Source organism: Grammomys surdaster, unplaced genomic scaffold, assembly GCF_004785775.1.
Source record: "Grammomys surdaster isolate TR1022 unplaced genomic scaffold, NIH_TR_1.0 126063, whole genome shotgun sequence".
In the NCBI taxonomy this organism is placed as follows: Eukaryota; Metazoa; Chordata; class Mammalia; order Rodentia; family Muridae; genus Grammomys; species Grammomys surdaster.
In genome coordinates, this window is record NW_021620873.1 from 5,151,998 (window position 1) to 5,179,637 (window position 27,640).

The 27,640-nt window shown below is 47.9% G+C and overlaps 1 protein-coding gene across 3 annotated transcripts; it reads right to left on the minus strand.

Moving 5' to 3' along the window:
• Positions 1 to 5,545: 5,545 nt before the first annotated feature.
• On the minus strand, positions 5,546 to 27,586 carry Man2b1 (mannosidase alpha class 2B member 1). 3 transcript variants are annotated; one of them, XM_028755478.1, is made up of 24 exons: positions 26,913 to 27,586; positions 25,885 to 25,987; positions 25,583 to 25,786; positions 24,878 to 25,071; positions 23,674 to 23,806; positions 23,312 to 23,457; positions 21,749 to 21,865; positions 16,381 to 16,463; positions 16,177 to 16,297; positions 16,031 to 16,109; positions 15,748 to 15,857; positions 15,397 to 15,504; positions 15,041 to 15,157; positions 14,180 to 14,365; positions 11,207 to 11,304; positions 10,989 to 11,106; positions 7,939 to 8,057; positions 7,750 to 7,851; positions 7,551 to 7,638; positions 7,366 to 7,446; positions 6,676 to 6,903; positions 6,279 to 6,434; positions 6,078 to 6,180; positions 5,546 to 5,733 (listed from the first exon to the last, which is right to left on the minus strand). In XM_028755478.1, exons 1-24 carry the CDS (start codon positions 27,069 to 27,071, stop codon positions 5,624 to 5,626), a joined length of 3,063 nt encoding a protein of 1,020 aa, XP_028611311.1. In that variant the 5' UTR covers positions 27,072 to 27,586; the 3' UTR covers positions 5,546 to 5,623. The 3 variants fall into 3 exon arrangements, with proteins under 3 accessions (XP_028611311.1, XP_028611309.1, XP_028611312.1); XM_028755476.1 differs by having other exon boundaries at positions 25,583 to 25,789; XM_028755479.1 differs by having other exon boundaries at positions 25,583 to 25,756; positions 26,913 to 27,585.
• Positions 27,587 to 27,640: the final 54 nt, after the last annotated feature.

Here is a 27,640-nt window from a genome sequence, read left to right on the forward strand (position 1 = left end):
TATCTGTATGATTTGTTTGTTTGCTGTAGCCCTGACCGGCCTGAAGTTCATTATGTAGACTAAATTGACCTTAAACTCAGAGATACACCTGCCTCTGCCTCCCAAGTGCTGGGATGAAATGCGTGTGCCACCACCGCCCAGCCACTATTCTGTCTTGAGTAGCCTCTTTCATCTCTGTTCTTGTAAGAGCTGGGCATAGGGCTGGAGAGATGGCTCAACAGTTAAAAGCACTAACTGCTCTTCCAGAGGTCCTGAGTTCAATTCCCAGCAATCACATGTTGGCTTATAAACCATCTGCAATGGGACCCAATGCCCTCTTCGGATGTGTCTGTAGGCAGCTACAGTGCACTCATATACATAAAATGAATACATAATTTAAAAAGAGCTGGGCATATCCTATTCTGTAAAATCTGTGATTCATCATTTTGTCACTCAATTAGACATCACTTCAAACCTGGGTACTTCCTTCCACCAACTAACTCTACCTTCATCAAAGGAGTGTACTAAGGGCAGGAAGGTTGGGAACCACTGCCCTAGGGATTCATGTTTTCTCTCTCTTTCATTATTTTTCAGACAGAATCTCAAACTGTAGCCAAGATTGACTCAGCTTGGAACACATATGTAGTTCATGCTGTCATTGAGCTTATGGCAATTCTCCTGCTTCAGCCTCCTGAGTGCTGGAACTGCAGGCATGGGTAATGGGATTGCTATTCTTGGTTGTCAACTTGAATGTACCTGGAATTAACAAAAACCAAATGGCTTGGCACCCTGTGAGGGATTTTCTTTTTCTTCTTTTTTAATCTCTTCTCCTTTCTTTCTTTCTCTCTTTCTTTCTCTCTTCCTTTCTTTCTATTCTCCTTCTTTCTCCTCCTCTTCCTCCTCCTCCTCCTCTTCCTCTTCCTTTCTTTGTGTTTTTGAGACAGGGTTTTTCTGTATAGTTCTGGCTGTCCTGGAACTCACTCTGTACACCAGGCTGGCCTTGAACTCAGAGATCCTCCTGCCTCTGCCTCCTGGGTGCTGAGACTAAAGGTGTGAGCACCACCTGATCTTTTATTTTTCTTAAATTATTTGACTTGAGAAGACTTGTTGGGGGTGAGAAGATAAACCTTTAATCTAAATCTTTTGAGATGGAAAGACCCACTTCTACTCTGGACTACATGTTCTGCTGGCAGCCTATATAAAGGACATGGAAAAAGAAAGCTTGCTTTTTTGCCTACTTCTTCAGGATTCCTGCATGTACTGAAGACCAGCTGAAAATCCAGCCTTATGGACCAAACTGTTGGGGTCCAGGTTTGCCCCACAAACCACACAAACTCTGATCTCAGTTAGACAGGGATAGTTTATTAAATTCACACTGATCATCAGGGCCATAGCTGAGAATTCATTCGTGGGCTGAGGCTATGACCCCGGACATTTTTCTATGTCATCTTATAAAGGCTAAAACCAGAATGAGCTCATAGGTAAGTGCTGGAAGTGCTGCCCAGTGGTCAGCTCTGACAAGCCATTTTAGAATGAACAGTTCACACTGACCTTTAATTTAATGGGTCCTATGTGAAGCTCACAGTTGTGGGATTTCTTAAGATTAACAAATCTCATAACATAAAGAACATACACAGGGTATCAAGTGTCAAGTTGACAGAACTATCCAGCACACTCCTCTGTCCCAGTCCATCACAGAGGGAAGTCCAGGGCGGCAGTTCAAGGAAGGAACTTGGGGAATTGAAGCAGACTCACAGAAGAAATGGTGTTTACTGGCTTGCTTAGCTTACTTTCATAAACAATCCAGAGCCACCTGTCAGAGATGACACCACTCAGAGTGAACTGGCCCCTCCCTCCCATATTAATCAAGAAAGTATCCTATAGGACAATTTGATGAAGGCAATTCCTCAATTGAGGCTCCACTGTCAAAGATAACTCTAGTTGGTGTTGAGTTGTTAAAACTACCAAGAGCTTGCAGCTCCTCCAGAAGCACTGTGTTCAGTGGTTTCCTCATCTCATTCAATTGTGGGTTCTCCAGCTGCTGATGAACATGCCCTCTGTGTTCATTTGCATGTAAATGAATGGAATTTTAAATGATAGATTACTGTTATTGGCACAGCTATATCCACTGGAAACAGCAAAAGGCATGAAGCCAGCATAGCTTTGACATGGCTCTAGCAAAGCCGAGCCAAATGCTACAGTCGCTGTCATCCTGTCTCTCACTTTGGGGTCTTGGTCTCTTGGTGCTGCATTCCTGGGGACTTTCTACATTATGCTTCCTTTTGTGTCTTTTCCTGAGAAAATTATGTTTGAGTCATTTTAGGAAAATCCTAAAGTTAACTTTACCTGGCCCTATTTAGAAGTCTCTCAGTGCCCTGGAGATCACTAGCACAAATAAACACATAACTCGATGAGGCCATTGCTCAGGTATTCGGCATCTGCCCCCGAGCAAACAGTGTAATTGTTTCAAGGTAAACAGAGACAATTGACAGTCTCTGACTGGCCAGGAGAATAGGTTACAGATTCAAGGCCTCTTTTTACTATATGCTTAGAGGTCTCTGGAGGAAGGCTCAGTGAGTTAGATAGATTGACTACAATAGACTTTCCCTACTTTATAGTGTAGATGATAAGCAATACAGTAAGGGAGGTAGGCATTAGTATTTGCTATTCATTAAAAGACTGGTTCAGATATTTTCTGTTTGTCTGCTGTGCTTTCAAGCTGAAAGCACTGCCAGCCTAAAAGCAAGCTGTCATATGGCAAATGTGTTTGCTTTGGAGGAGACATTCTTTTTTTATTTTTTATATACATTGGTGTTTTGCCTGCATGTGAGAGGGAGTCGGATCCCCTGGAACAAGAGTTCCAGGCAACACGTAGGTGTTGTGAATTGAACCTGGATCCTCTTAACCCCTGAACCATGTCTCCACCCTGGAGGAGACATTCTTTAGAGTCTCTAAATTGGAGTTATAGGGCTGACAATAAAAATAAAAATCTATTCTGTTTCTATTTTCTGATTGTGAATGAACTTGTAACCCTGGACATGTAGTGACACAGATAATCTGTACTTCTTGGATAATCATTAGTCTGTCTTTGTTCTGTGAATCCTGTATAAACAAAGAAGCAACCAGATTGCTTCAATCAGAGCTGCAAGATCCCCTGACCATCAAACCTGACTCCCTCCTTCTCCTCACTGACTCTCTATCTCCTCTTGGGAAAACCTTGTTGACAAACATTTGGGACAGGCCCCCCAGCATTTTATGAAATGAAAGAGTCTATAAATAAGTCTTGGATTTTTTTTTTTGCATTAACTATTTTGAAACAAGTTGCACATTATCACTGCCTGCCCCATTTTCCTGGTCTATTAAAATATGCCATTGTGTGTACAAAGAGTCAGAACAACGGCACTGTTTTGTCAAGCTGATCATACACTTAGTTACTGTTCTGTTGTTGTAAAGAGATGCCATGACCGAGGCAGCTTATAAAAGAAAACATTTAATTGGGGGCTTGCTTATAGTTTCAGAGGGGTGAGTTCATGATCATGATGGTACTGTGAAAAGGCAGCTGAGAGCATCGGTCCACAGCCAAAGAGGGAGGCACTGGGCCTGTCTGGTATGGACTTTTAAAATGTCAGAGCCCAGCTCCAGTGACACATGCCTCTCATCCTAATCTTTCCCAGTTTACCAACTAGGTACCAGGCACTCAAATATGGGGGCCATTCTCATTCACACTACATACACACCTCAAGTCCAGGGGACAGTTTCCTAACTATCTCTTCATGTTGGTTGCTTGAGTTATCCCAGGAGAGGTCCTTTTGCCATGAGCTAGGTATCAATGAACCCTTTGTTTTATATATCTCTAGCCTCAAAGATTTTTATTTATTTATTTAAAAAAAACTTAAGTCAAAGTAATCTGCCTGCAATACAGGACTAAGGACAGGGACTTTTGTTTCTAGAGAAAGAAATTCTCAGGAGATATACTAGACTCACAGCAGATGAAAATAGGGCTAACCCACAGTGAGACAGCCAGCCAAGTTCCACATGTCTCTGTGTGGGCCTGCAGTAACCATCAGAGCATGTAATCTGAAGAGCCCAAGCTATCAGCTTCTTAGAATTTAGCCTCAGGCTTCTAGACGGATCTGATGCCATGCACATGGCCATCCAGCTCCAGGGACAAAAGTGGTCATTGTGTGACACAGTACAGGACCTGTACTGAAAAATGAGCCATCTGACTTCCGTGGGCTAGTCTGGATGGCTTAAGATAATCTCAGTTCCAAAGAAACCTTGGAATTGATGGCATCTAACAGTGACCTTTGAGATTGTACTCACACGACTCTGGCTTCTCTTTCCAGTCCACCCTGGCCAGCTCCCCTTCTAGACTCTAGAGTAAGACTACGTCTTGTTTTGTTGAGACAAGAGTCTCACTACATAGATTAGATCTGTTACTTAGAGACTTCTAAGTCCTTACTTACTTACTTACTTGAGAGAGAAGCAGGGTCTCACTGACTACACAGCGAGTGCTGGATTACACAGCAGCTCCAGCCCCCTGCATGGGTCTACACTAGTCCTCTGCATGTGTTTTGGTTGTTAGCTTGGTGTTTTAGTGGGACTCTTACCTGTGGAAGTGGAGGTGTCTCTGACTCTTTCACCTGCTCTTGGGACCCTTTTCCTCCTACTGGGTTGCCTCACCTAGCCTTGATGTGAGGGTTTGTGCCTAGGCTTACCATATCTTGTTATGCTGTGTTTGGTGGATATATTCCTGGGAGGCTTTCCCTTTTCTGAAGGGGAACAGAAGAGGAGTAGAACTGGGGGGGGAGGGTGTAGGGGCAAGGAGGGGAGGGATAGAGGAAAGGAAACTGGTTGGAATGTATTGGGAAAAAAACATTTAGGTGTTTTTTTTTTTTCATTTCATGTGTGGGTGTGTGCACTCGAGTGAAGGTGACCATGGACCATAAAGGCCACTGGCATGGGATCCCTTGAAGGCTGGTGTTACAGTCACATTAGCAAGTGATGGAAGCTAATCTCAAACCCTCTGGAAGAACACACAGTTTATGTGCTTTGTCAGAGCCATCTTTCCAAACTCAATATCTAAGCAGACATCAGAACACACAAAACTCCCAGACAGCACTATGCCCAGCCTCCGAGGTGTTAGCCAGGGGTTAATCTCACAGGAAGAGGGGTGATGGCTTCCCCTGGCTGTGAGGGGCCTAAGGCTGGGGGACCTGCTTCTGTTTCAACACCTCTTCCAGAATCTCCCAGAGTCCTTGCCTAGATCTGACTCAAAGGCTGGGTTAGGAAGGATCCAGGGTCCAACTGGTTTTCTGATGCCATGTCCTGCATAGGGCTATCCTCAGTGCTCTTTAGACAGTCATGTGAGAGCTGGCCGGCCCTGTGAAGGCCTGTGTGGACAAAGGATGAAAGTGGGAAGAGAGGGAAGGGATGAGTGAGACAGGAAAGAACATGTGCTGATTCCAGAGGGGAGGGGCCAGGGCCGGGGTCAAGGCCAAGCTAGGGCTTGCGGATCTCAGTCTGTGTCCCCTCCTGAAAAGAAAACGCACTGGGTGCACTAAGCGAGAGTAGAAACCGTTTAATGACTTTTGTGAGTGGTTACAGCAAGAGAAGGGGAGGCCCGCCCCTCCTCCTGGCAGGCCTAGCTATGGTCTCGCCATTGAACGGAGGCCAGAAAGGTACGGATCTCCATAGGCTGCAGTGTGACTGAGGTAGGGTCCAGCACAGAAGGAGCAGGGTAGGAGATGGGATCTGGTGATTGGCAGAAGAGAATTCAGGCCTTGACACAACCATACACACCCACCTTGCAACTCTGCTGGGGCTCTCACACCCAGACCTAAACCACTTCCCTACACCTGAGTACCACCTAAGATCCCCAAACCCTCTCAAACTCCTAGCTCTCACATCTCCAAAGGCCACAGACCATAGATGCCATCCTAGAACCAGACACTGATGGAGATGAACTCATCCTGGAGACAAAATCCCATGCCCCAAACTGCAAGTGCATCGCTGGCTTGCTGGACTCACTGCCCACTCTAAACCTCTGTTCCACCCTCTGCTGCCAGCCCCAGGCAAAATGCCTGGCAGATCTTTACCAGTATTTGTCATCCACTTGAGCCTGGAAGCCCTGGACAGGGGCTGGTTGGCTGCCAGTGTGGTCTCCTGCAGGTAGATGATAGTGAAGGTCTGGAACATGTCCTGCATGGAGGGAATGGATGGACCCAGCTGAGCTGACAAGCCCAGTTCTGGCTTGTCTATATCCTGTCAGTTTCTCAGCTCAACAGCCCCTCCCTCACCTGCAGGTTCACGGTTACAGGGGAGCTCAGGTTACGGTTTGAATCTTCTTTCACAGCGAACTGGTGCTCCAGGCGCAGCAGCAGCATCTTCGGACCCCAGCGAGCCAGGGAGAGCAGATGCACCTGTGGCGGCAGCTCCTGGCGAAGTGCAGAGAACTACGGAAAGAAAGGGGCCGAGTCGAGGAGCCTGGCTGGTAATAGGCACTGATGTGCAGGAAATAAAGCTTAATCCTGAATGGGAAGGGGCTCTGAGGCCGGAGCTGTTTCTTACAACAGGGTGGAGCACACTCCTGAATGGGTAAGGCTTAGACTGAGGAGGAACTCACTCTAGAGAAGAGGGGCTTAGAAGGTTCTAACTCGGGTTCTCTCCCTTTCTGCCCACCTTGCTGCCCCTCACCTGCGTTTTTGGTGCTGCCTGGGAGTTATACGGACTGCTACCACCCAGAGCCAGCACCAACTGAGGGGCCAGGACTTCTTGCTCTGCCAGCAGTCGGTGTCTTGCAGCCGCATCACTAACAGAACTCAAAAGCACGAGGTGGCGCCCTCGAACCTTGTCGCCGGTATTTGTCTCCAGCAAGGGTTCCATCACCCCACGTTCATCATCTACCAAGAGGCGTCGGTGCACCTGGGAGCGAGCAACGGCCAAGAGGGAGGAACCAGCAAGGTATGTATATGTACAAGATACATATGTATCCACTGGATACAGGCTTGCAGTGATTCCAACAAAAACTAAAGACCGAGTACACAATGAACACTAGGGTCAGAGGGCTGTCAGGAGACTCCAGCAGAAGTGACAAGAGCCCAGGACAAAGAAAGATTGTGTGCCAAACAAGAGAATCATCACAGGACAAGTCAAGGCCTGAATAGGGATTGGATAAGAGGAAGGAAAGTGGAACCTAGAAATGTAATCCAAAACCAGGCATACTGATGTAGGCCCTTAATCCCAACACAAGAAAGGCAGGGACAAGAAAGAGGGTGGGATCAAGGCACAGACAGAAAATGGGTACCAACAAATGGCCTTCAAGCTTGGCTGGGTCTGAGTGGACCCTATGGAGGAAACTCAGCTTGGATGGGGGCCCCCTCTCACCATGAGCTCCAACGAGCCATCCTTCAGACTGCTGCCCCCCTGGGAGCGGTCGGTCAGCACCGTCAGCTGCATGTGCCCGTCCTAGGTGTAAGAGTGACTGAGAATGTAGGGTCCGACTGGGAGCCCATCCTGCCCCAGGTACCTGGGAGATGCTTCCTGGTTTGAGGCAGTGGCAGGACAGGTACCGTAATGTAAATTCGAGTGTTGACAGGATAGTAATTTCCAGCCACCGGTTCAGTCTGATTTAATGTCCAGGTGGGTCGGTAATCATCCCTGGGAAGAGGTGGGCTGTGATCAGATCTGGGGTCCTGCCTCCCCTTCATCCTCAGACCAACAGCAGGTCCCCAGCACACCACAGATTCCACCACGATGCCCTCTTCCCACCTCCGCTTCAGGATTTCCCGGCCGTTGCTGTCCGTGAAGAACTGTCCCTTGGTTTTCATTGGGGTGTCAAAGCGGCTGATGACCTCCTTCCCCCAGTCATCTCTGTACCCAACGGAAGAGAAACCGTGTGAGTCCCTCCTAAACACCACTCCGTGCTGGCTCCCCACTGCAGGGGCTCGCGATACTTACTTCACTGGGATTGGTCCCACTGTCCACTCCAGCTCCAAATGGCGCTGTCCTTCATACAGGCGAATCACTTGGGAACACCAGGCTGAAAAATTCTGGTATACCTCCTGCACCAAGGTTGTCTGTGGGCACACAGTGGGTGCTGGTATCAGCCATGCTGAAAATGCTACATGAAGGTGATTCCGCCAACACCTACCTCGGACTGACTCAAGGGACGTTCTCACAGCTTTCATTTTGGTTTCGTGTGTTGTGTTGTTGTGTTGTGTGTAGGAGACATGCAGAGATCAAAGGAAAACTTTCCGGAACTGCTTCTCCTCCCTCCCCTGTGAATTCTAGAGACTGAGCACTGGTGGGCAGCCTTGATGGAAAAGCACCTTTACCCACTGAACCACCTCACCAGCCCCTCCCTCCCTCCCTCTCTCCCACCCCAACACCTCCACCCTCGCTTCTGGAATCCAGAGGCTGGCTGGCCCACATAATTATTTTATTTTATCTTATTTATAGATAGGGTTTCAAGCACCTCAGGCTAACCTCAAACTCTGAAGGAAATCAAAACTGAAAACTAGCCCTGAACTCGATTGTGCCGCCTCCACCTCCCTGCTGGGACTGCGGGTGTGTGAACCATGCCCCACCGGCCACATGGCCTTTGACTGTATCCATCCATTGACATCCACCACTGCTCCATCTTCCCTCCTTAGACTAGGACTCTAGCTTCGAGTGTCTAGCCTTCTTTGTGCCTATCAGGAACTGTACGGCCACAATCTGCCCCATGGGAATGATCAAGGTGGTGTGGGACAGTGTTTCCCTCTCACTGGCTCAAATACAGAAGCTATGGTTGGTGCCTGAGTGTCTATACTGGCCAGGAGAGGAGATGGACATTGAAGAAGTTAGAGACAAGAACAGAATAGAAGAAATATTGGCAATTGTGAGGCCTTCACCTTTCCTGGATGTACTTTGTTTGACTGGTTGGTTGGTTGGTTGGTTGGTTGGTTGGTTGGTTGGTTATTATGATACTGGGTTTTTGTTGTTGTTGTTGTTTTGGTTTTGAGATGGGGGGTCTCACTATATATCTTTGGCTGACCTCCCACTCAGATACACGTACCTCTGTCTCTTGGTGCTAGGACTAAAGGCATGCAACACCATGCATGGCCCAGAAGAAAAGAGTCTTTTTTTGTTTGTTTTTTTGTTTTTCTGTTTGTTTGTTTGTTTGCTTGCTTGCTTGCTTGCTTGCTTTCAAGACAGGGTTTCTCTGTGTAGTCCTGGCTGTCCTGGAACTCACTCTGTAGACCAGGCTGGTCTCGAACTCAGAAATCCACCTGCCTCTGCCTCCCAAGTACAGGGATTAAAGGCGTGCGTCACCACCACCCGGCGCAAGAAGAGTCTTATCTTGTTGAAAGCATGGTTAATTCAGATAACACTTTTTCAAAAGGCTAAATCATATTCCAATAGTGTATATCCATTTGCCTAAAGGGGAATTACATCAAATATGAGCCTCAGAGGCCTGTATCCACTCCTTTCCCACCCTAGGAGGGAACATCAGAAAATCATTAGAGGGCCACTTGAGATACTCAAGAAAAACTAAGTGTTAATTATCAAATATCCCCCCACACAGAAATGTTTTTGTTGATGTATCTGTGTGTATGCAAGCACATGCACACATGTGTACATGTGTGAGTGTGTACAGGGAACCATGGAGTTTGGCCTAACCTAGCTGCCTTGAGAGGCATGTAATATAGATTTTTCAAGTAACAGTCTGTGGTTCCTGGGGCATAATGTGCCTTCCAGTTCCTGAGAGACTGATGTACTCCCTCAGGCAGTGAAGTATTCAGGCTTTTGTGTTTTTCTGGATGTTCCCTCAGTAGTCAAGGAAGCATGGAAGCTTGACAAGACAGCTGGTCTTAGACATTAATCTTGGATACCATGTATACCTCGCAAACATCGTATCTTGGCAGCTACAACTGCACTGATCCTAGCAATCGCCACTAAATTCTATCTCTGATAAAGGTATAAAAAGTCCAATTGCTCTCAATAAAATTGTCACAGCCTCAGTTGCTTTGTGGCCCTCCAACCTAGCCTGATGTAATTCTTCATGGCTATATCAGATGACCTTGGCAAGGTAAGTAAGTACAGGTGCCTTTGTGTGTGTGTGTGTGTGTGTGTGTGTGTGTGTGTGAGTGTGTGAGAGAGAGAGAGAGAGAGAGAGAGAGAGAGACAGAGACAGAGACAGAGAGAGAGAGAGACAGAGAGAGAGAGAGAGACAGAGAGAGAGAGAGACAGAGAGAGACAGAGACAGAGAGAGAGAGAGACAGAGACAGAGAGAGAGAGAGAGAGAGAGAGACCTACTACATAGCCTAGGCTGGCTTCAAACCTGAGATGCTCCTGCCTCAGGTACCCAAGTGCTGTTGTGCTGTTGTGGACCTAGATAGAACTCAAGCCTTTATTCATATGCAAGTGATCTAAACTACATCCCAAGATATAAACTCACTTCCTAGACCTTGGTGAACTCTAAGCAATTATACTTTGCCACCCACTTCACCTCCAATTTCCAAAGCTAGGAATGGATTTGAACAAGTTGAGAGAGCCCTTTATACAAGTGACTTTCATCCATCAGGAGGGGAGCCTGGGGTTTACTTCCATATGTAAAAGAAAAGTAAAGCCAGGCATGGGGATGCACTCTTGTAACTCCGGCACTCCACAGAGGCTGAGGCAAGAGCAAGAGTTGTGAGGCCAGGCTGAGCTACATAAAACCCTGTCGTGGAGACCAGAGAGATGGATCAGTGGGTAAAGGTACTTGGTTCCAAGGCTGATAACCTGCATTCTATCCTAGGGACCCATGTGGTAGATCCCCACAAACTGTCTGTCCTCTAACCTCCACATGTGTCCACATGCGCACACACACAAACACACACACACACACACACACTGTAATATTTAAAATAATAACAAAGATGAAATAGTTCCCACCCACACCTTACCAAGAGGCACATCCCGTTCCCAGAGTCCACATTCCCACTCCAACGCCCAGAACCCACTCACGGTTCCTGGCCACAGACCTTCACCAAATTGATCTGAGCCCAGTGGCTCACAGCCATTGGTTTGCGAACACTGGGTCTGAAGATGTAGGCACCAGAGGCCTGAGAACTCTCCTCATCACCAGCACTGGCATTGTACCTGCAAACCATAGCAAATGAGCATCAAGGAGAGACCTCAGCTTCAGGCACCCCACCCCCAGCTCTGTGCAGCCTGCTCTGACATAGCCGCCCTTCCTCACCAAAAGAAGCCTTGGCTCACAGGGAGCGAGAGGTTTTGTTCCATGTTTTCAATCTTCATCAATAACCCTGTGCCAGAGTCAAATGTGGCCCGTATGTACTGTGTGGAGAAACGGAGCACAGGTATAAACAAGCATCTCCTCCGGCCTTCCCCGGAAGCATCCTCCTTCATCTCTCCTGGTATTACTCCTGACTCAGAGACGCTGCTGTAACAGCTGCTTCCATCAGCTTCGGCCTCTCCCTGGCCACTCTCCACACACCAGGCCCTCTCAGACGGACAGCCCTTTGCAGAAACCTTCACTTCTATGCTTACCAAGTCTACCCCACAGCAGTAGAGGCTAGGATGGTATCCAGAATTGATCAGACTCTTCATCTGCTCCACAGCTTGACCAAGACATCATCTGACCCATGAGCCAAATGCCAGAACCCATAAGGCTTTCAGAGGAGCACAGAAATATCTCACGTTGGAACAACAAGTAGCCCAGTTGTCAGAGTGCCTGCTTAGCATGTGTGACGCCCTGGGATTGAGCCTACACACCATACAAACCTGGCATCATGGTACATACCTATAGTACCACTCAAGAAGAAGATTGGGCATTCGATGTTACTTTAAGCTATGTACCAAGTTCAAGGCCAGCCTGGGCTCTGTGAGACCCTGTCCTCCCCACTCCACCACTCAACAATATTTTTATTTCCTTTAGAATCTAAGAATAGTAATAATGAACACATAATAAGACTTGCATGAACATTACTTATCTTTACAAAAATACCATCGTACAGCTTTTGAGTGGTGGTATGTCTGCATATGCACCTGTTTGTGTGTGCTCATTCATGTGCCTGCATGAAGTCAGAGGCTAAACATGGCTGGGTGTCAATAGATCACTACCACACTTATTTATTTATTTATTGTTTTATATTTATATTATTTTATATTTATCTGTGTGACGGTGCTGGATCTCCTAGAACAAGAGTCACAGACAGTTGTGAGCTCCCAAGTCAGTGCTAGGAACTAAACCTGGGTCCTCTAAGAGAGCAGCAAGTGTTCTTAGCCAATGAGCCATCTCTCTAGCCCCTTTTATTTCTATTTTTTGAGCCAGGTTTATATTATGTAGCTCTGGCTAGCCTGAACTCACTAGTAGACCAGGCTATGCAGACTCTGTGTTTTTGAGATAGAGTTTCTCAGTAAACCTGGAGTTCACCAACCCCTAGGCCAGCAAGTCCCACCAATCCTAACTCTGCCTTCTTTCTAAGTTCCAGGATTACAGACACAACCATACCACACAAGGTCCATCCACACCATCTGATACAATTTTTAGTCTATTTTATGAGAAAAGGAGCAGTCTACACAGGCAACATGCCAAGTCTCAGGACAACCTGGTTCCTTATTTCACTTACCTGGGTTTTGGGTATTCTGTTGGTTTGAGACAGTGTCTCACTAACGTAGATCTGGCTGTTCTAGAACTCACTATGTAAACCAAGCTGGCCTTGAACTCACAGAGATCTACTGGCCTCTGCCTCTCAGGTGCTGGGATTAAAAGCATGTGCCACTACACCTGATCAGGATTTTCTTTTTTTAAGATTAACTTTTAATTGTATATGTTTGTGTGTGTGTGTGTGTGTGTGTGTGTGTGTGTGTGTGTGTGAGAGAGAGAGAGAGAGAGAGAGAGAGAGAGAGAGAGAGAGAGAGAGTGTTTAGGTAGGTATGTGTACATGACTGCAGATGCCTGCAAGGCCACAGGCACTGTGCTCTTGTAGACCTGGAGTTGCAGGCAGTTGATTGTGAGCTGCGGACATAGGCACTGGGAACCAAGCTTAAGTTCTTTGCAAGAGCAGGGCATGCTCTTAGTCAGCTGAGCTCTCTCCAGCTGTGCTGGGTAGTTTTTATGTCAACTTGACTCAAAGCTAGAGCATTCTGACAGGAGGAAACCTCAGTTGAGAAAATGCCTCTATAAGATAAAAGGGGGGCTGGAGAGATGGCTCAGTGGTTAAGAGCACTGACTGCTCTTCCAGAGGTCCTGAGTTCAAATCCCAGCAACCACATGGTGGCTCATAACCATCTGTAATGGGATCTGATGCCCTCTTCTGGTATGTCTGAAGAGAGCAATCGTGAATACATGAAATAAATAAACCTTTAAAAAAATAATAATAATAAGATAAAAGGGCTTTAGGTGAGCCTGAAGCACATTTTCTAAACCAGTGATTGATGAGACCAGGCCCCGCCCACTGTGGGCGGAGCCACCCCGGGCCACTGGCTCCGGATTCGCTAATCATCTCTGCGTCAGCTCCTGCCTCAAGGATCCTGCCACGCTTGAATTCCTGTCATGATTTCCCTTAGCAATGTACTGGTACCTGGAAGTATAAGCAAAATAAACCATTTCCTCCCCAATTTGGTCACAGAATTTCATCACAGCAGTAAAAACCTTAATTAAAGCTGGGCGGTGGTGGCACACGCATTTAATTCCAGCACTTGGGAGGCAAGGGAGGCGGATTTCTGAGTTCAAGAGTTCGAGGCCAGCCTGGTCTACAGAGTGAGTTTCAGGACAGCCAGGGCTACACAGAGAAACCCTGTCTCGAAAAACCAAAAAAAAAAAAGACACCAGCTCTTCATTTCTCTGTTTTTTGAGGTGCTGGGGTTGTACTCAGGGCCTCACGGATGCTAGGCAAGTGCTCCATCACTGCTGTATAATCCAGCCTTTAACTGTCTCCTTACCAAAGAAGCCTTCCCTGACCCTTCAATACCTTCCTGCCATGGGCTCTGACCTTATCAATCTCATGGTTACAGTAGACTTACACAACTGCTCCAGAAGGAAAACTGAGGGTTCAAAGGTCACCCTCCTCACTAAAGAACACATAATCGGGACAGACGAACATAAACCAAGGACCCAGAACCCACTCTCTGGCCCAGAATCCAATTCATTTTATAACACTTTAAATTTGTCACGGAGGCAAGGAAGGGGGTCCAAGGAGAGTCTCACCTTGTTTTCAATGACTATGACACGGGACTTGGGTTTCCTGGGCCTGGTCAGCTGGTTGCGGGCCTGGTGGTTATGGCTACTCACTTGGTTCACAGAGTAGGTGCTGAAGCCCAGGGCGGGCACCGAGGCCGGGAACAGCAGCTCCCATTGGTACATCTTACTGTAAGCGCTGGGAACCATCACCACCTTGAGTAAGAGAATGCTAGTCAGGAAGACACTGAGAAAACAAGGCATGTGTACAAGCATCAACCTCAGAGGGCAAGGAACAGATGGAAGAAGAAAACTAGGGGTGAGGGGATGGGGAGGGAAAAAGAGCATTTGCCTAGCACACTCCATACCTAGTTCAAGGAAGATGAATAGGAAGAAAGCAAGAAGAAAGAGGAAGGGAGAGAGAAAGAAGGGGAGGAAGGTGGAGTCTGGAAGAAAAGAGGAAGCAGGGAAAGAGATGAGGTTAAAGGTTCAGGAAAAGAGACCTCCAGGGAAAAGGGAGCTATCCATAAACAGAAAATTTGCCGGAAACAGTGAGGTGACCCAAACCTGAAATCTTCACACTCAGAGGAAAGGGTTAAGGCAGGAAGATAGAAACTAGAGGCCAGCCTGGGCTACACAGTGAAAACCTATCTGAAGGAAGAAAGAGGAGGGAGTAGGGGGAAAATGGGGGAGGAAGGAAGGGAGGGAGGGAAGAAAGGAGGGAGGTTAATTCTGAGGGGGACATTTAGAAGGGTTGTCTCTTGTGGAAAGGAGCTATTCCTCAGGAGGCTGTTATTAAGGAACAGAGGAGGAAGACACACAGAGGAAGAAGAAACCCCAAGATCTGGGGGAAATGCACTGGGGAAGGGAGGAGTCTTTGTGCAGACTCACGTTACTGGAAATGCTCTTATCATTAGGGTCCTTCACAAAGAAGAGGCCTTCACTGACCGGCAGTCGAACCATATGATCCACCTTTCGCCCCAGGGGGTTGTAAACAGTTACCAGGAACTAAGGCAGAAAACGCATAGTCACAGCAGGTCTCCAAAGGCACCCATCAAGGAGGGCATCTTCCCACACACTCCTGGCCTTCCAGGACATGCCTTGCCCCTTGTGATGAACTACTCTGTTCCAGCGTCCCTGCACCCAGAATCCCTTCCCCCAAATAAATTACTCAACCACTCCATCCTTTTCACTGTAGACTGCACCTTCTGGGGTCCTGTCCCACTTGCCTCCCAGCCCTGACTCACGTGCTCTGACATCTGGCTGACTGGGCAGATGCTGATGTTGAGCTCGCGACAGAATGAGAAGTTCTGTTTGTTATTGCTGAGTTGCGCCAGGGCATTGCTCACGAGAACCTAGCGAGGATCACCAAAAGACCTGCACCAAGGTCTGCAACCCAGGCAGCCTGGTCCTGCCCCTAACAAGGCTCCGCCTCTCCTACCTATACCCCGCCTGTTTCCTGTAAGCTCCACCCTTCTCTGCAAAAAATGGCTCCCTCCTCAGGGTCCCCTTCTTCTCCCCGCCCCTACAAGTGCTTTGAGGCCCGCCCATCACTGTGGACCACGCCCCTTCCTGGTTCAAGGCCGTGCCCCTCAAACCTCACAGGGTCCCCAGCCTGCTGCCAGCTGCCTCGCGTAGTCGTTTACAACATTCTGCCTTGCTGTACCACTGACAGCGTCGTGGTGCTGGAGCACTGCCATTGCCTCCTCTGCCAACAGAACATAAGTTGGATGCTGTCCGCCACAGAACTGAGCCCCACCACCAAGCAAGCACAGACCAAAGGTCCTGGCGCAGGCCAACAGGGTTCTAACTTCCATCCTTCTAACTTCCATCCTATGCTCACCCACCCCATTCGGTCCATGGTCAACAGATGACACTTACTAAGGGGTGCACTGTCTCCTGAGCCATAGGGTCCCACGTTGGCTTTGGGACCCACCAGTGCTTCCAGCTGGTTGCACACCTAAGGAGAAAGAGACATGTTGGGCAGCAGCTCCGCTGGGTTGCTGGGATCCCACATGCTCACTCACCTGCAGGAAGTTGTAGCTGAGGCGCTCATAGCGCTTGAGGGCTGGCCTGCTAGAAAAATAGCCAGTCCAGAACATGTGGGGGCCGTCGGCATAAGGAAAGAAGTCGTCCTCCTTCACTGTCCTGCACGGGGGCATTGAGAGCAGTCACAAACCATGGAGCATACCAACCCCACCCCGAACTCCCAAGTACCCTGTCCCAAATACCAGGTGAGATTGGCCTTGTTCAGCTCCCAGAGGTAACACGTAGGTGTGGAGTAGAGAACGTGGACCTGGCTCCCGTTTGCCTGCTGCTAGGAGAAGGTGTGTGTGAGCCTCGGAGTCTATACCTTCCCGGAGCCCACCGGAATCCAATAGGTCGAGTCCTCTACAGTTGTTGTTGTTGTGGGTTGTTGTTGTTGTTAAGATTTGTGTATTTATTGTGTATAGATATTTTGTGTGTCCCTGTACCACCTGTGTGCCTGGTGCCACAAAGACCAGAAAAGGATGTCAGAACCCATAGGACTGGAGTTACAAATGCTGTGAGCCACCATGTGGGTCCTCTGAAACTGCAGTTCGTCCTCTTAGCCTCTTTCCAGCCCCTAAGGACACTTTTTGAGTGCAAAACCATGGTCAAACATGGGCCTATGTCTTGGCCAAGACCAAATACTGTTGCACTTAAAAGGAGTTCGGGGTAATCCTATTATCTTACACAACTTTTTCTTTTCTTTTTTACATGTTTTGACTGAGGCAGTCTCCCTGTGTTACCCAGCTGCCCCTGCTGACCTAGAATGTTTGAGTCCAAGTGACCTTCCTACCTCAGCCTCCCTTGTAGCTGGAACTACAGGTCTGGGCAGCTTTATTATTTAAAACAGGGAGAGACTGGTATGTGGGGCTCTGCTGGTACTAAGCATGACTCTCAGCCCTCAGCACTCAGCACTCCTGCAGTCCTGCCCCTCCAGGGGACAGGCCTAGCAGAAGTTCAAGATCATCCCCAGCTGCATAGCAAGCAGAGGCTAGCCTGAGCTACAGGAAATCCTGTCTCAAAAAAAACAATTAATTAAGGAAATAGTAAGTATGCCATTATAGAGTAGAAATGATTTTTTTTTAGCACTGTAAGACTACCAAAAGTACCAAAAGGTAGGATTTTTTTTCTTTTTTGGTGGCACTGAAGATGGACTCGGAACCTTAAATGTGCCAAGCACATGCTCTGCCAATGAACTACATCTTCATGGTGAGAGAAGCTCCCTTTCAACTGATGAAACGAAGAAACAAGTGTGTTTGCTCTGTTCTTGTGTGTCCCCAGTAAACACACCAGAGACTCAATAAACAAGGTCATCCTCAGCCAGTGTGGGAGCTGGAAACTGATCTCCTTCCCATGATGCCCCAGGCCGGAGGGAAATATTGTAATTTTTCCTTATTTATTTACTTACTTACTTATTTTCTGGAAATTGAACTGAAGAGACTTACATATGCCTCTACTCCCAGATGGATTCCTTTTGGGAGATTTCGTTTCAATTGTTTAGTTCAGTTTGGCTTTGAAGATCTGGTCATATTAAGTTGTCCAGGCTACCCTGGACTTGTTCTGTAGCCAGACAGAAAATGAACTTACGTTCCTTCTGCCTCTATGTTGTCTGGCTTCTTTCCCTACTTTTTCAATCCACATTTGGCTGAATTTATAGATGTGGAACCCAGATTCAGGGACCCACAGAATACTTCCAACCAGACATCCTCAGTGAGCAATCCCTCGTCACCTCAACATGCTTGGATTACAGATATAACCTAAACCTAGGGAAACTAGCTTCTGAATTCCTGAGATACAGTCAAGTGGCAGAGGGAAGGAAATGTCAGAGAGGTTAAAACTGCCCCAGAAGTAGCATCATAGGTGATAGTGGGAAAGTCTAGGAGGGAGAGGAGGCTCTGCCTCTGTGTGGAAAAGGCTTCCTAAGAAGCCATTGGGGTTAGTGTCTTTAGGTGGTTTTTTTTAAATTTGTTTGTTAAGACAAATCACTGTAGCTAGTCTTTGTAACTTTGTGGGTTCTTCCCCCCCCTTTATTCCCCACCCCCATTTAACCCTATCATTAGATAAGAGAGAAAGGAGGGGGAGAGATAGAGAGATCCCTGAATCTAATTTCTTTCCTTTTGTTTCTTCTTTGAACACAACTACTAACAAACCACAACCAACCCCCATAAATGACCAACAACCACCACCAATGCCTCTAGGGACCCTAGCATGTATATACTCTCTGAAAAGTTCCTGGAATTCCAAATGTCACACAATTACAGTAACTATCTGTGGCTAGCAAAACCACTGCCTAGAACACAAATCCCAGTCAGCTACTTCAGACAGTCTGAAGTATCCCCACACCTAAGTTTAAATTGAAAACACATTCTTAAAATATTTGTGTTTTTAAAGAAAGGAAAATTCCAGAATTGTCCCTACAGATCACTATGTAGCCCCCTATGCCCTGGAACGCATACCAATACTATGGCCACAGTCTCACAAGAGCTAGAATGCCTAACTGTAGGTGGTATCTCAAAGAAGGAACAGGAGACCTTAGCCAGAAAGAATAATTGTAAACTAACAGTACTGAGGATGTAGGTCAGTGGGGGAGGGGCGCTTGCCTCAAATACTCAAGGCCTGGGTTTGATCTCCAGCACTGCAGAAAAACAGCACCAGCAATACTATTCCAAGTTTGGTGGCACATACCTGCCTGCCATCCCAGCACTCAGGTGGAGGCAGGAGGACTGAACATTGGAAACTCAAGGTCATCCTTGCTCCGTAGTTTAGTTCAAGACCACTCTGAGTTACATGAGACTCAAAAGGCCAAACAAAACAACACCAAAACACCAAAATAATCACCATCACTAAAATGCATATAAACCAGGCACAGATTTGAGCTGTACAAACGGACTCACCTGAACTCGCATTGCTAGCTGTGTGAAGTGGGCCTAGATAGAAAAACTAAGACACTGTGCCCTTAAGAACATCTCTCAAGCCGGGCAGTGGTGGCGCACACCTTTAACCCCAGCACTTGGGAGGCAGAGGCAGGTGGATTTCTGAGTTTGAGGCCAGCCTGGTCTACAGAGTGAGTTCCAGGACAGCCAGGGCTACACAGAGAAACCCTGTCTCGAAAAACCAAAAACAGCCGGGCGGTGGTGGCGCACGCCTTTAATCCCAGCACTTGGGAGGCAGAGGCAGGCGGATTTCTGAGTTCGAGAGTTCGAGGCTAGCCTGGTCTACAGAGTGAGTTCCAGGACAGCCAGGGCTACACAGAGAAACCCTGTCTCGAAAAACCAAAAAAAAAAAAAAAAAAGAAAAAGAAAAACCAAAAACAAAGAAAACAAAACAAAATAAAACAAAAGAACATCTCTCAATATCACCAAGCAGTAAGTAAGCAAAACCAGGATTGGAAGCCAGGGGCTCCATTTTTAGAGTTTAGAAAATGAAACTGGCAAAAGAAGAGTCAGTGGTAAGAGAAGGTGACACTGTGTCAGGCCTGGAACATGGTGTTTACAGGAAGTAAATGGTCAAGGTACAGAAGGCTTTCTAGGAGGTGGGGTCTGGGGAAGGCTGAAAAAATGCCTTCTGGGAGGCCCTCGATGGAGCCACCGAGAGCTGTTTTGGTGAGGCAGACCAAGGAGGGGTGAACAATGACTTGGGGGTGGGGGTGCGGGAGGCTGCACAGGTACTGAGAATACACTGATAGACAGGGATGTCCAGCTAAGATGGAAGAGGGCACACAGCTTCTGTACAGATGAGAAATAGAGACAAAACCACAGGCAAGCCACCAGAGGACACACCCACCTGAAAGGATGAGCCCTCACTGTTTCATGTCTGATAGGTCGGATCGCACAGAATCTGTAACTATATTAGTGATGCAGCCAAAGAGAACTGGAGTGGGCAGGAGACGGCTCAGCAGCTAGGAGTTCTTGCTACTCTTACAGAAGATCTGGGTTCCATTTTCAGAAGCTACAGAAAAGCTCACAACTGTCCATGATTCAGTTCCAGGGGACCCGACTCCCACTTTTGGCCTCTGAGGCACACACATGTGGTTCACAGATACACATGCAGGCAAAACACCCACACACATAAAATAAAACATTTGAGTTTGGCTTTGGTTTGTTTGATAGTTGCTTGGTTTGTTTCTTTTTGTTGGTTTTGTTTTGGTTTAGTTTGGAGACAAGGTCTCTCTACGTAGCCTTGGCTGTCCTGGAACTCTCTATAGACCAGGCTGGCTTTGAACTCACAGAGATCCACTTTTTCTCTGCTTCCCAAATGCTAGGATTAAAAGTGTGTGTCACCACACCTGGCTATAGAATTTTTTTTTTTAATTTTAAGAGCATTGAAATTTCTAATCAGCTGGTCTTAAAATAGAAAGTATCTGGAAAGCCCAGGATAATCACGGGGGTCTCTAAAACTGTCTGAGGGAACTGAAGTGTGGTACCCTTGCCATGCACATACGAAACTCATATATGAATCCCAAACACTGAGAAAGAAGAGGAAGGGGAGGAGGAGGAGCAAGAGGAGGTGCAGCAGCAGTGGCAGGACTTGAATTCCTGTGCTCAGGAGGTGCAAGCCCTCAGATCTCTGTGAGTTCAAGACCAACCAGGAATGCACAGTAAAAATCTGTCTTTTAAAAAAAGGAGGAGAAATGGATCGGTGGTTAAGGCCACCAGGTGCTATTTCAGAGAACCCAGATTCCACGTGACAGCTTACAAGTACCTGTAACTCCAGCTAGCTGTACAATTATCTATAACTTCCAGGACTCTGTACCAGACATGTACATGGTACACAGATACATATGCACACATAAAATACAGATACCCGTACACATAAAATAACTAAATAAATAACTTAGAGAAGCAGAAACAGGAGGTGTGGGAAGAAGAAAAAGTAGACGAGAAGGGAGGAAGGGGACAGGAAACCAGGAACAGACAAGCAGAGACAAGGATGAGGCTCACTGTGGTGGTGGACACCTTTGCTCCCAGCACTCGGGAAGTAAAGGCAGGAAGATGAGGAGTTCAGGGTTACCTTCAGCTATCTATTGAGTTTGAGGCCAGTACACTGCAGGTTTGTTGACTGCCAGCCCAGCTACAGGCTCAACCCTCAGGGGAATAAGACAGAGACCAACAGAGCAAGACACTGAGCATCCTCCTCTGGCCTCCATGACAAGCATGCTCATGTTCTCCTGCACCCACACCCACTTTAGAAAACTAAAGCTATGCTGGGTATGTGGTAGTACACACCTTTAGTGCCAGAACTCAGAAGGCAGAAGCAGGAAGATCTCTGAGTTCAAGGACAGCCTGGTCTACAGAGTGAGTTCCAGGACAGCCAGGGCTATACAGAGAAACCCTGTCTCAAAACAAACAAACAAACAAACAAAAAACCCTAAAATTAACTTTTGGTGTGTGTGTGTGTGTCCCCGTTTGTCCCAGGCTGGCCTCCAACTCAAACTCAAAGCAATCTTCAGGATCCCTAACACTAGGCTGCATGCATTACTACGCTTGACTGCTTTCCCTTAGTCACTCAACCATCTCAGGCCTTGATTTTCGTGTCAGAAGGGCGATGAACACACACAGGAGGCACACCAACCTGCTTGTTGACCAAGTGGATAAGCTTGTCCATGTTTTTGAACCACATGTTGGCATTCTCATACTGGAAGTCTGAGCCCATGGTCATCACAGTGTGGTTGGTTCGGTAATACTTTTTCTGTAGAAGAAAAGGCAATCTTCAGGCCAGGGTGTCCTGGGCTGTCCCTGTGCCTAAGTGTGCAAACATACATGTGGGACCTAGGGATGGAGTTGAGAGTGAGAGTACTAGCCTAGCAAGCTCAAGACCTCAGGTTAGATCCCCAATACAAGCAAACACCACACACACACACATACACACACACACACACACATGCACACACGCACACACGCACACACGCACACACAAGGATGTATGGGGACTGTGGTACACATGAGCAGAAGGGAACATAAAAACAACCAGTGATGAGCTGGAGATGCAGCCCAGTCAGTAGAGTGCACATCTCAAGGCCTGGCTTTGAGCCCCAGGCATGGTGGTGCGTATCTTATTCTCAGCACTCAGAAAACAGAGGCAAGAGTAGAAGTTCAAAGCCAGCCTCATCTACATAGCAAGTTCAAAGCCAGCTTGGATTACTTAAGATTTTGTCTGAAAACAAAACAGCCAGTAGTTGTTGAGGGTCCTTTACTCAGATGAGGCTACAAGGCACTGAGGCACCCTCTAATCATTTTCCTCTTCTTCCTTCTCCTCCTCTCCCTCCTCTTCCTCCTCTTCTTCCTCCTCCTCCTCCTCCCCCTCCTCCTCTTAAATGTTTATTTATGAGGGGAGGAGACACATGTTATGGCACGCATGCTATAGCACCAGCTTGGAGGTTGGAGAACAACTTACAGGAGTCAGTGCTTTTGCTCCGGCAAGTGGGTTCTGGAGATTGAACTAAGGTTGCCAAGCCTGGCTGCAAGCACCTTTATTCACTGAGCCATCTCACTGGCCCACTTCCTTGGTTTGTTTATCGGTTTTGATCTGAGACAGGCTCTCACTATGCAGTCTTAGGCTGGCTTCAAGCTCACAGAGATCTAACTGCCTTTGCCTCAGCCCCCACCCCCAGGTACTGGGCTTAAAGTACACCACTGTAGCTGGCCCTGCTATCTTTTTTTTTTTAAGGTTTATTTGTGTGTGTGTGTGTGTGTGTGTGTGCGTGTGTGTGCGTGCGTGTGTGTATTTACACATTTGTGAGGGATGCACTTGTCTATACACATGCACAAATCAGAAGAGAGTTCCAGGTGCCCTCCCAACCTTCTCTGCCTACTCCTTTGGGCAGAATCTCTCCTTGAATCTGGGACTTGCATTTTCTTCCTAGGCTGCAATCCTGACCCAGTGGCCCTCCTGTCTCTCCGTCCCTTGGAGCTAGAGCTCCGGGTGACTCCCATTCAGGAGCACGTGGTTAGAATGACTAACTTATGATGTGGGTGCTGGGCTCTGAACTCTGACCCTCACACTTGAGCAGCAAGTCCTCAAGTACCGAGCTGTCTCTCCAGCCCCTCATGTCCCTTGGAGGCATTCCCCTGGGCTTTGAGAAAGGTCAGGTGCCTGTGCCTGCACATTCTGGACTAGCATCTGGATATCTGTTACCTGGGAAGTGGCGAGCTTCAGGAAGTAATCGACCAACTTATCTGCATTGAACTCGGGGCTGTGGCGATCATCCACCACGGGAGGGTCTGAACATAGCACATCCCAGCACAGTTTCTCCGGAGGGTTGTAATTATTGGGGAGCACACCTATAGACAAAACCAGACTCAGCACCCCAGACCTGTCCTGGGGTCAGAACCTGTCACATCCCACCCAGGATAGACTTCCAAATTCAAAAGAGCTGGTACAAAGGAACACACAGAGCCCTGCTCAAAAATCACCCAACCTCCTCAGATAATCAGAGCATGTCAGCAGGGCTCGCCTAGGCCTGAGGTCTTGTGTGATTTGCTCTCCCACCCACTTACCAGTAAAGAGGTCAGCAGCAGGAGGCTTCAAGCTGGCACTAGCTCTCCACAGCTCCTCCATCCTCAGCCTTTTCTTCCGATTAAATTTATCTTGATAGTCAATGCGCCCAAGGAAGAAGCCATCAAAACCCATCTGATAGTGAGAGAGGATGGAGTAAAGGAATGTAGGGCCTTCTTGCCCAGTTGGGAAAGACCACACAGAGAAAGTATGCACAACCAAAACTATGTTTTTCAGGGCTGGAAAGACAGCTCAGTGGTTAAGATCATTATCTGCCCTTCCAGAGGACCAGGGTTCAATACCCAGCATCCATATGGTGACTTGCAAACATCCATTACTTCAGTTCCAGGAGGTCCTACAATCTTCCCGTGTGGGCACTGCACACACATGGTACACAGACATACATGCAGGCAAAATACCCATATATATTAAATAATAATTTTTTAAAGCTAGATTTGTTTTCTTTTTTTTAATTGTTTATGTATGTGAGTACACTACAGCTGTCTTCAGACATACAAGAGGGCATCGGATCCCATTACAGATGGTTGTGAGCCACTATATGGTCACTGGGAATTGAACTCAGGACCTCTGGAAGACCAGTCAGTGCTCTCAACCACCTAGCCATCTCTCCAGCCCTAGATTTTTTTTTTTTTTTGAGACAGGGTCTTATTGTATAGACCATCTGGCCTCTAGCTCACAGTCCTCCTGCACTGGCCTCCCAAGTGCTGGCATCACAGGCATGGGTCCCGCAGGGTCTCAGTGTTTATTTCCAGGGTTGAGAAGGATTAGCAAAGAAGCAGCGGCTGTTAAGTCACAACCCACTTCCACCTCCCTTGTTCCGTCTACAGTCTGAGGTGGGTTGGGTCAGCACAGACATGAAGCTGTTTTTAAAGGAAGATATCTCCAACAGTCACTGGTTTAGAGAGCTGTGTAAGCCCTAGCAGGCTAGTGGAGTCCAAATTCACATAAGGCCTGGTCAAGGGAAAAGATCAACAATGCAGTTTAAACCTGTGGTACCCGAGGACATACGCCAGTCAGGGCTTCAACTCAACTCACCAGAGTCAAGTTCACCCAAGAGGTGGTGTCTTAGCAAGCCACTGTCTAGTCCCAAGGACTACTAGAGAAGGGCAGGCAGGATTTGAGCAGCTAAAAGCAGAGTCAGAGTAGGTAAAGGGCAGGTCCAAAAGAGAATAGGGTGGCTGGCACCTGGGCAAACAGGGAGGCCTGCTCTCGAGAGTGGCCAAAAGGGTCAATATGCCAAGCCACACGGGGAAGTCCATCACTACCAAATGTGTCTTGCAGGAAGCGCAGCCCAAGTGTCATCTGATCCACAATAGCACCATAGTGGGTGGCTGCCTCATCGTTCATCACCCAGCCACCATTGACAAACTCCAGGCGCCCTGTTCAAATAAGGCAGTGGGGAGAAGGGCAGCTGTTAGAAGTGGGGCCATGATGGGCAAGGCTAGGAAAACAGACCATACTATACACCAAAGCCTGAAGAGGAGGGGAGTTTCCAAACCAGTGTGCTTAGATCTGCATGGCTGACTCTCCTGTGGAGCCACTGGAGGTGGGACCTTGTAAGACAGGGTTCTCTACATGAAGACAGCTTCTAAGCAGGTAGAACTATGGGTACAGTGTCTGTACACTATGATATGATAAAGATCTCAGAGATGCCTGGTTGTCCAAGCCTTTCGTACTGGCTCTAGGGAAACAGGGAGGAAGGAGGAGTTCCACAAGTTCAAGACAAGCCTAATCTAATAACAAATTCCAGGCTAGGAAGGGCTATATAATAAGACACTGGTCCAATAAATAACAATAAGTAAATAAATAAACAAGTAATCTGAGCGATCAAGTTTGCAGAAGTACAAGCTAGGCTGGGCTTCCTCTTTTCACTTCGTGGGGCAGGCTCACCCTGGCGCACCAGGCTCCGTACAGCTTCCCGGGTTGCCCTGGTCTGCTGTTTCCACCAACGGGAAAAGAAAGCCATTTCCACATAGATGAAGCGACGGGTGGGATCCTCCAGCAGAGAGGAGATCACTGAGTCTAGGATGTACTGAACAGACGCATGCTGAACATCACTCAGGACTGTGGGCATGAAGGTCAGGAAGTCAGGCTCTACTAGAAGATACGCATTGGTACAGAGTCCAGAATACAATGCTCCCACCCCAACATCCAAGTCCGTGAACAATTACAGGGCCCCCGACTCTACTCACTGCCATAATAGTACTGATCCACCGTCTTCAGCCAGCCCACATCATCATGCGTATGGGGCAGCAGGTGCACATTGAGCATGCCTGGCTTCGTTGCGGGACATGTCTGCACAGAGACCCCCCCAAAAAACATACACATTCCCTGTCAGTATCTTAGAGTTTTAGAGGCAGGCAGGTTGGGGGCTCTGTGGTAGAACCATTGCCTCGCGTGTTCAAGACCATAAGTTTGACTTCCACTATCATAAAGCAGGCAGGGAGATGGTACAAACACAGGCCTGAACTTTGGAGTGATCCAGAGAAGTCAAAAAGCTATAATCTGTCCCAGGAAGGACACACAGAGTATAGTGCCCATATACACTATAGATGCAATTCCCGCTTTGCACAAACCCCACAGAGCAGATCACATACTTTAGGATGATAACTTTAGCTGGGGTTAGCTAAGCATTTGCAGACAGCTGGCAACCACCCTGAGATGTGGGGCAACGCTAGCCCTGTCAGATTAGGTCACTGACGCATGGTGAGGAGGAGTCACTCGCACAGAAAGGAGCCAGGAAGCTGAGAGTCCTGAAGGAAGGTGAAGCTCGGGATGAAGCCCAGTTCACATCCCATACTCATACTCTGGAAAGTAAAGAAGGGGCGCTTCCAGGTGATGTAGTCAGATTTGCAAGACAGGTTTTCCAGCAGAGCCACCCCAAATGGGTCTTGGGAGATGCAGTCACCAACAAGTGGAACCATGGAAGCACAACCTGTGCAAAGCTTAGAGTCCTGCTTTCAAGTGGCTGCGCATCCTTCACCCGACCAACCACGGTAAAGTGCAATGCAAAGTCCAAGCAGGCCGCTTGGAGTCACAGGGAGGCAAATACAATCACGTGCAGCCTTGTTTTCAGGCTCATGCCAGACCTTTTCAGAAACCCAATGCATGCTCTTAGTCCACACCGTCAGATCAACAGCAGTCTCCTAAGGATCAGTGCCACCCACATCTCTAGTTCAACTCTGCCCAAGTACATTTCCGCCCGTGGGCCCCAGCTCACCTTGTAACCCGCGGCTCGAGCGCCAGGCGCCGCCAGTAACAACCAAAAAAGAAAGAAAATAGGCAGGACTGGCAAACCTAGGTTGCAGGAGCTCATCCACAGCCACCCAGTGTTCCCGCCACCAGCACGGACACCAGAGGTGAGCGATCGGGTGCCCATGGTTCCGGCGACGCTGCTTCCGCGGCTTTCTCTACCCTAGCTAAATCCCTGAGAATGCTCCGCCCCTAGAACCCGAACCGCCAATCGGTGAAGAAGGGGGCAGGGCCTGGGCTATGAAGGAACTGTGGCAGTAGACTGACTTATGTACTGAGCACAGGGAAGTACTGGATCTCTCTCCAACCCCATTCTACCCAGGGGTCTTCTGGCAGGAAATCTTAGCACTAAGACTTTTTGATACGTTTTCGTATGAGTGTGAGCGAAGGATTCAGCTTTTCCAGTGGATTTCAATGTTTCCTAAGGGGTGAAAGTGTAGATGAGATTCTAGGGTTCCCAATCTCTTTAGGGTTGGGGTCCTGGAGGGACCTAGAGTGGCTAGAAGCTGGGGTCGAAAACAGTTCTGGTCTGCCTTCTGGACTGGGACTTTAAACAAACTGCCACTGAATCCCATTGGCACCTGAATGAATGAGGCACCCAGCCCAGTCTGGACAGAAACTGAGCCACCGTGAGCTTCGAGGGCCTTGAAGGAGAGAGAGAGCCCAGAGTCTTGCACACCCTTCCCGATTCCTACT

Bases quoted from the DNA above. Each gene is read 5' to 3' on its own strand.
- Man2b1 (XM_028755476.1), bottom strand. From the start codon at position 27,071: ATGGGCACCCGATCGCTCACCTCTGGTGTCCGTGCTGGTGGCGGGAAC. The intron at 23,807-24,877 runs GTGCCAGCCACC...TCTCACTATCAG, and splicing joins AGGCCTCCCTGTTTGCCCAG to ATGGGTTTTGATGGCTTCTT. The intron at 15,158-15,396 runs GTGAGTCAGGGC...TTTCTGCCTTAG, and splicing joins TCAGCCAGATGTCAGAGCAC to TTCCTGGTAACTGTTTACAA.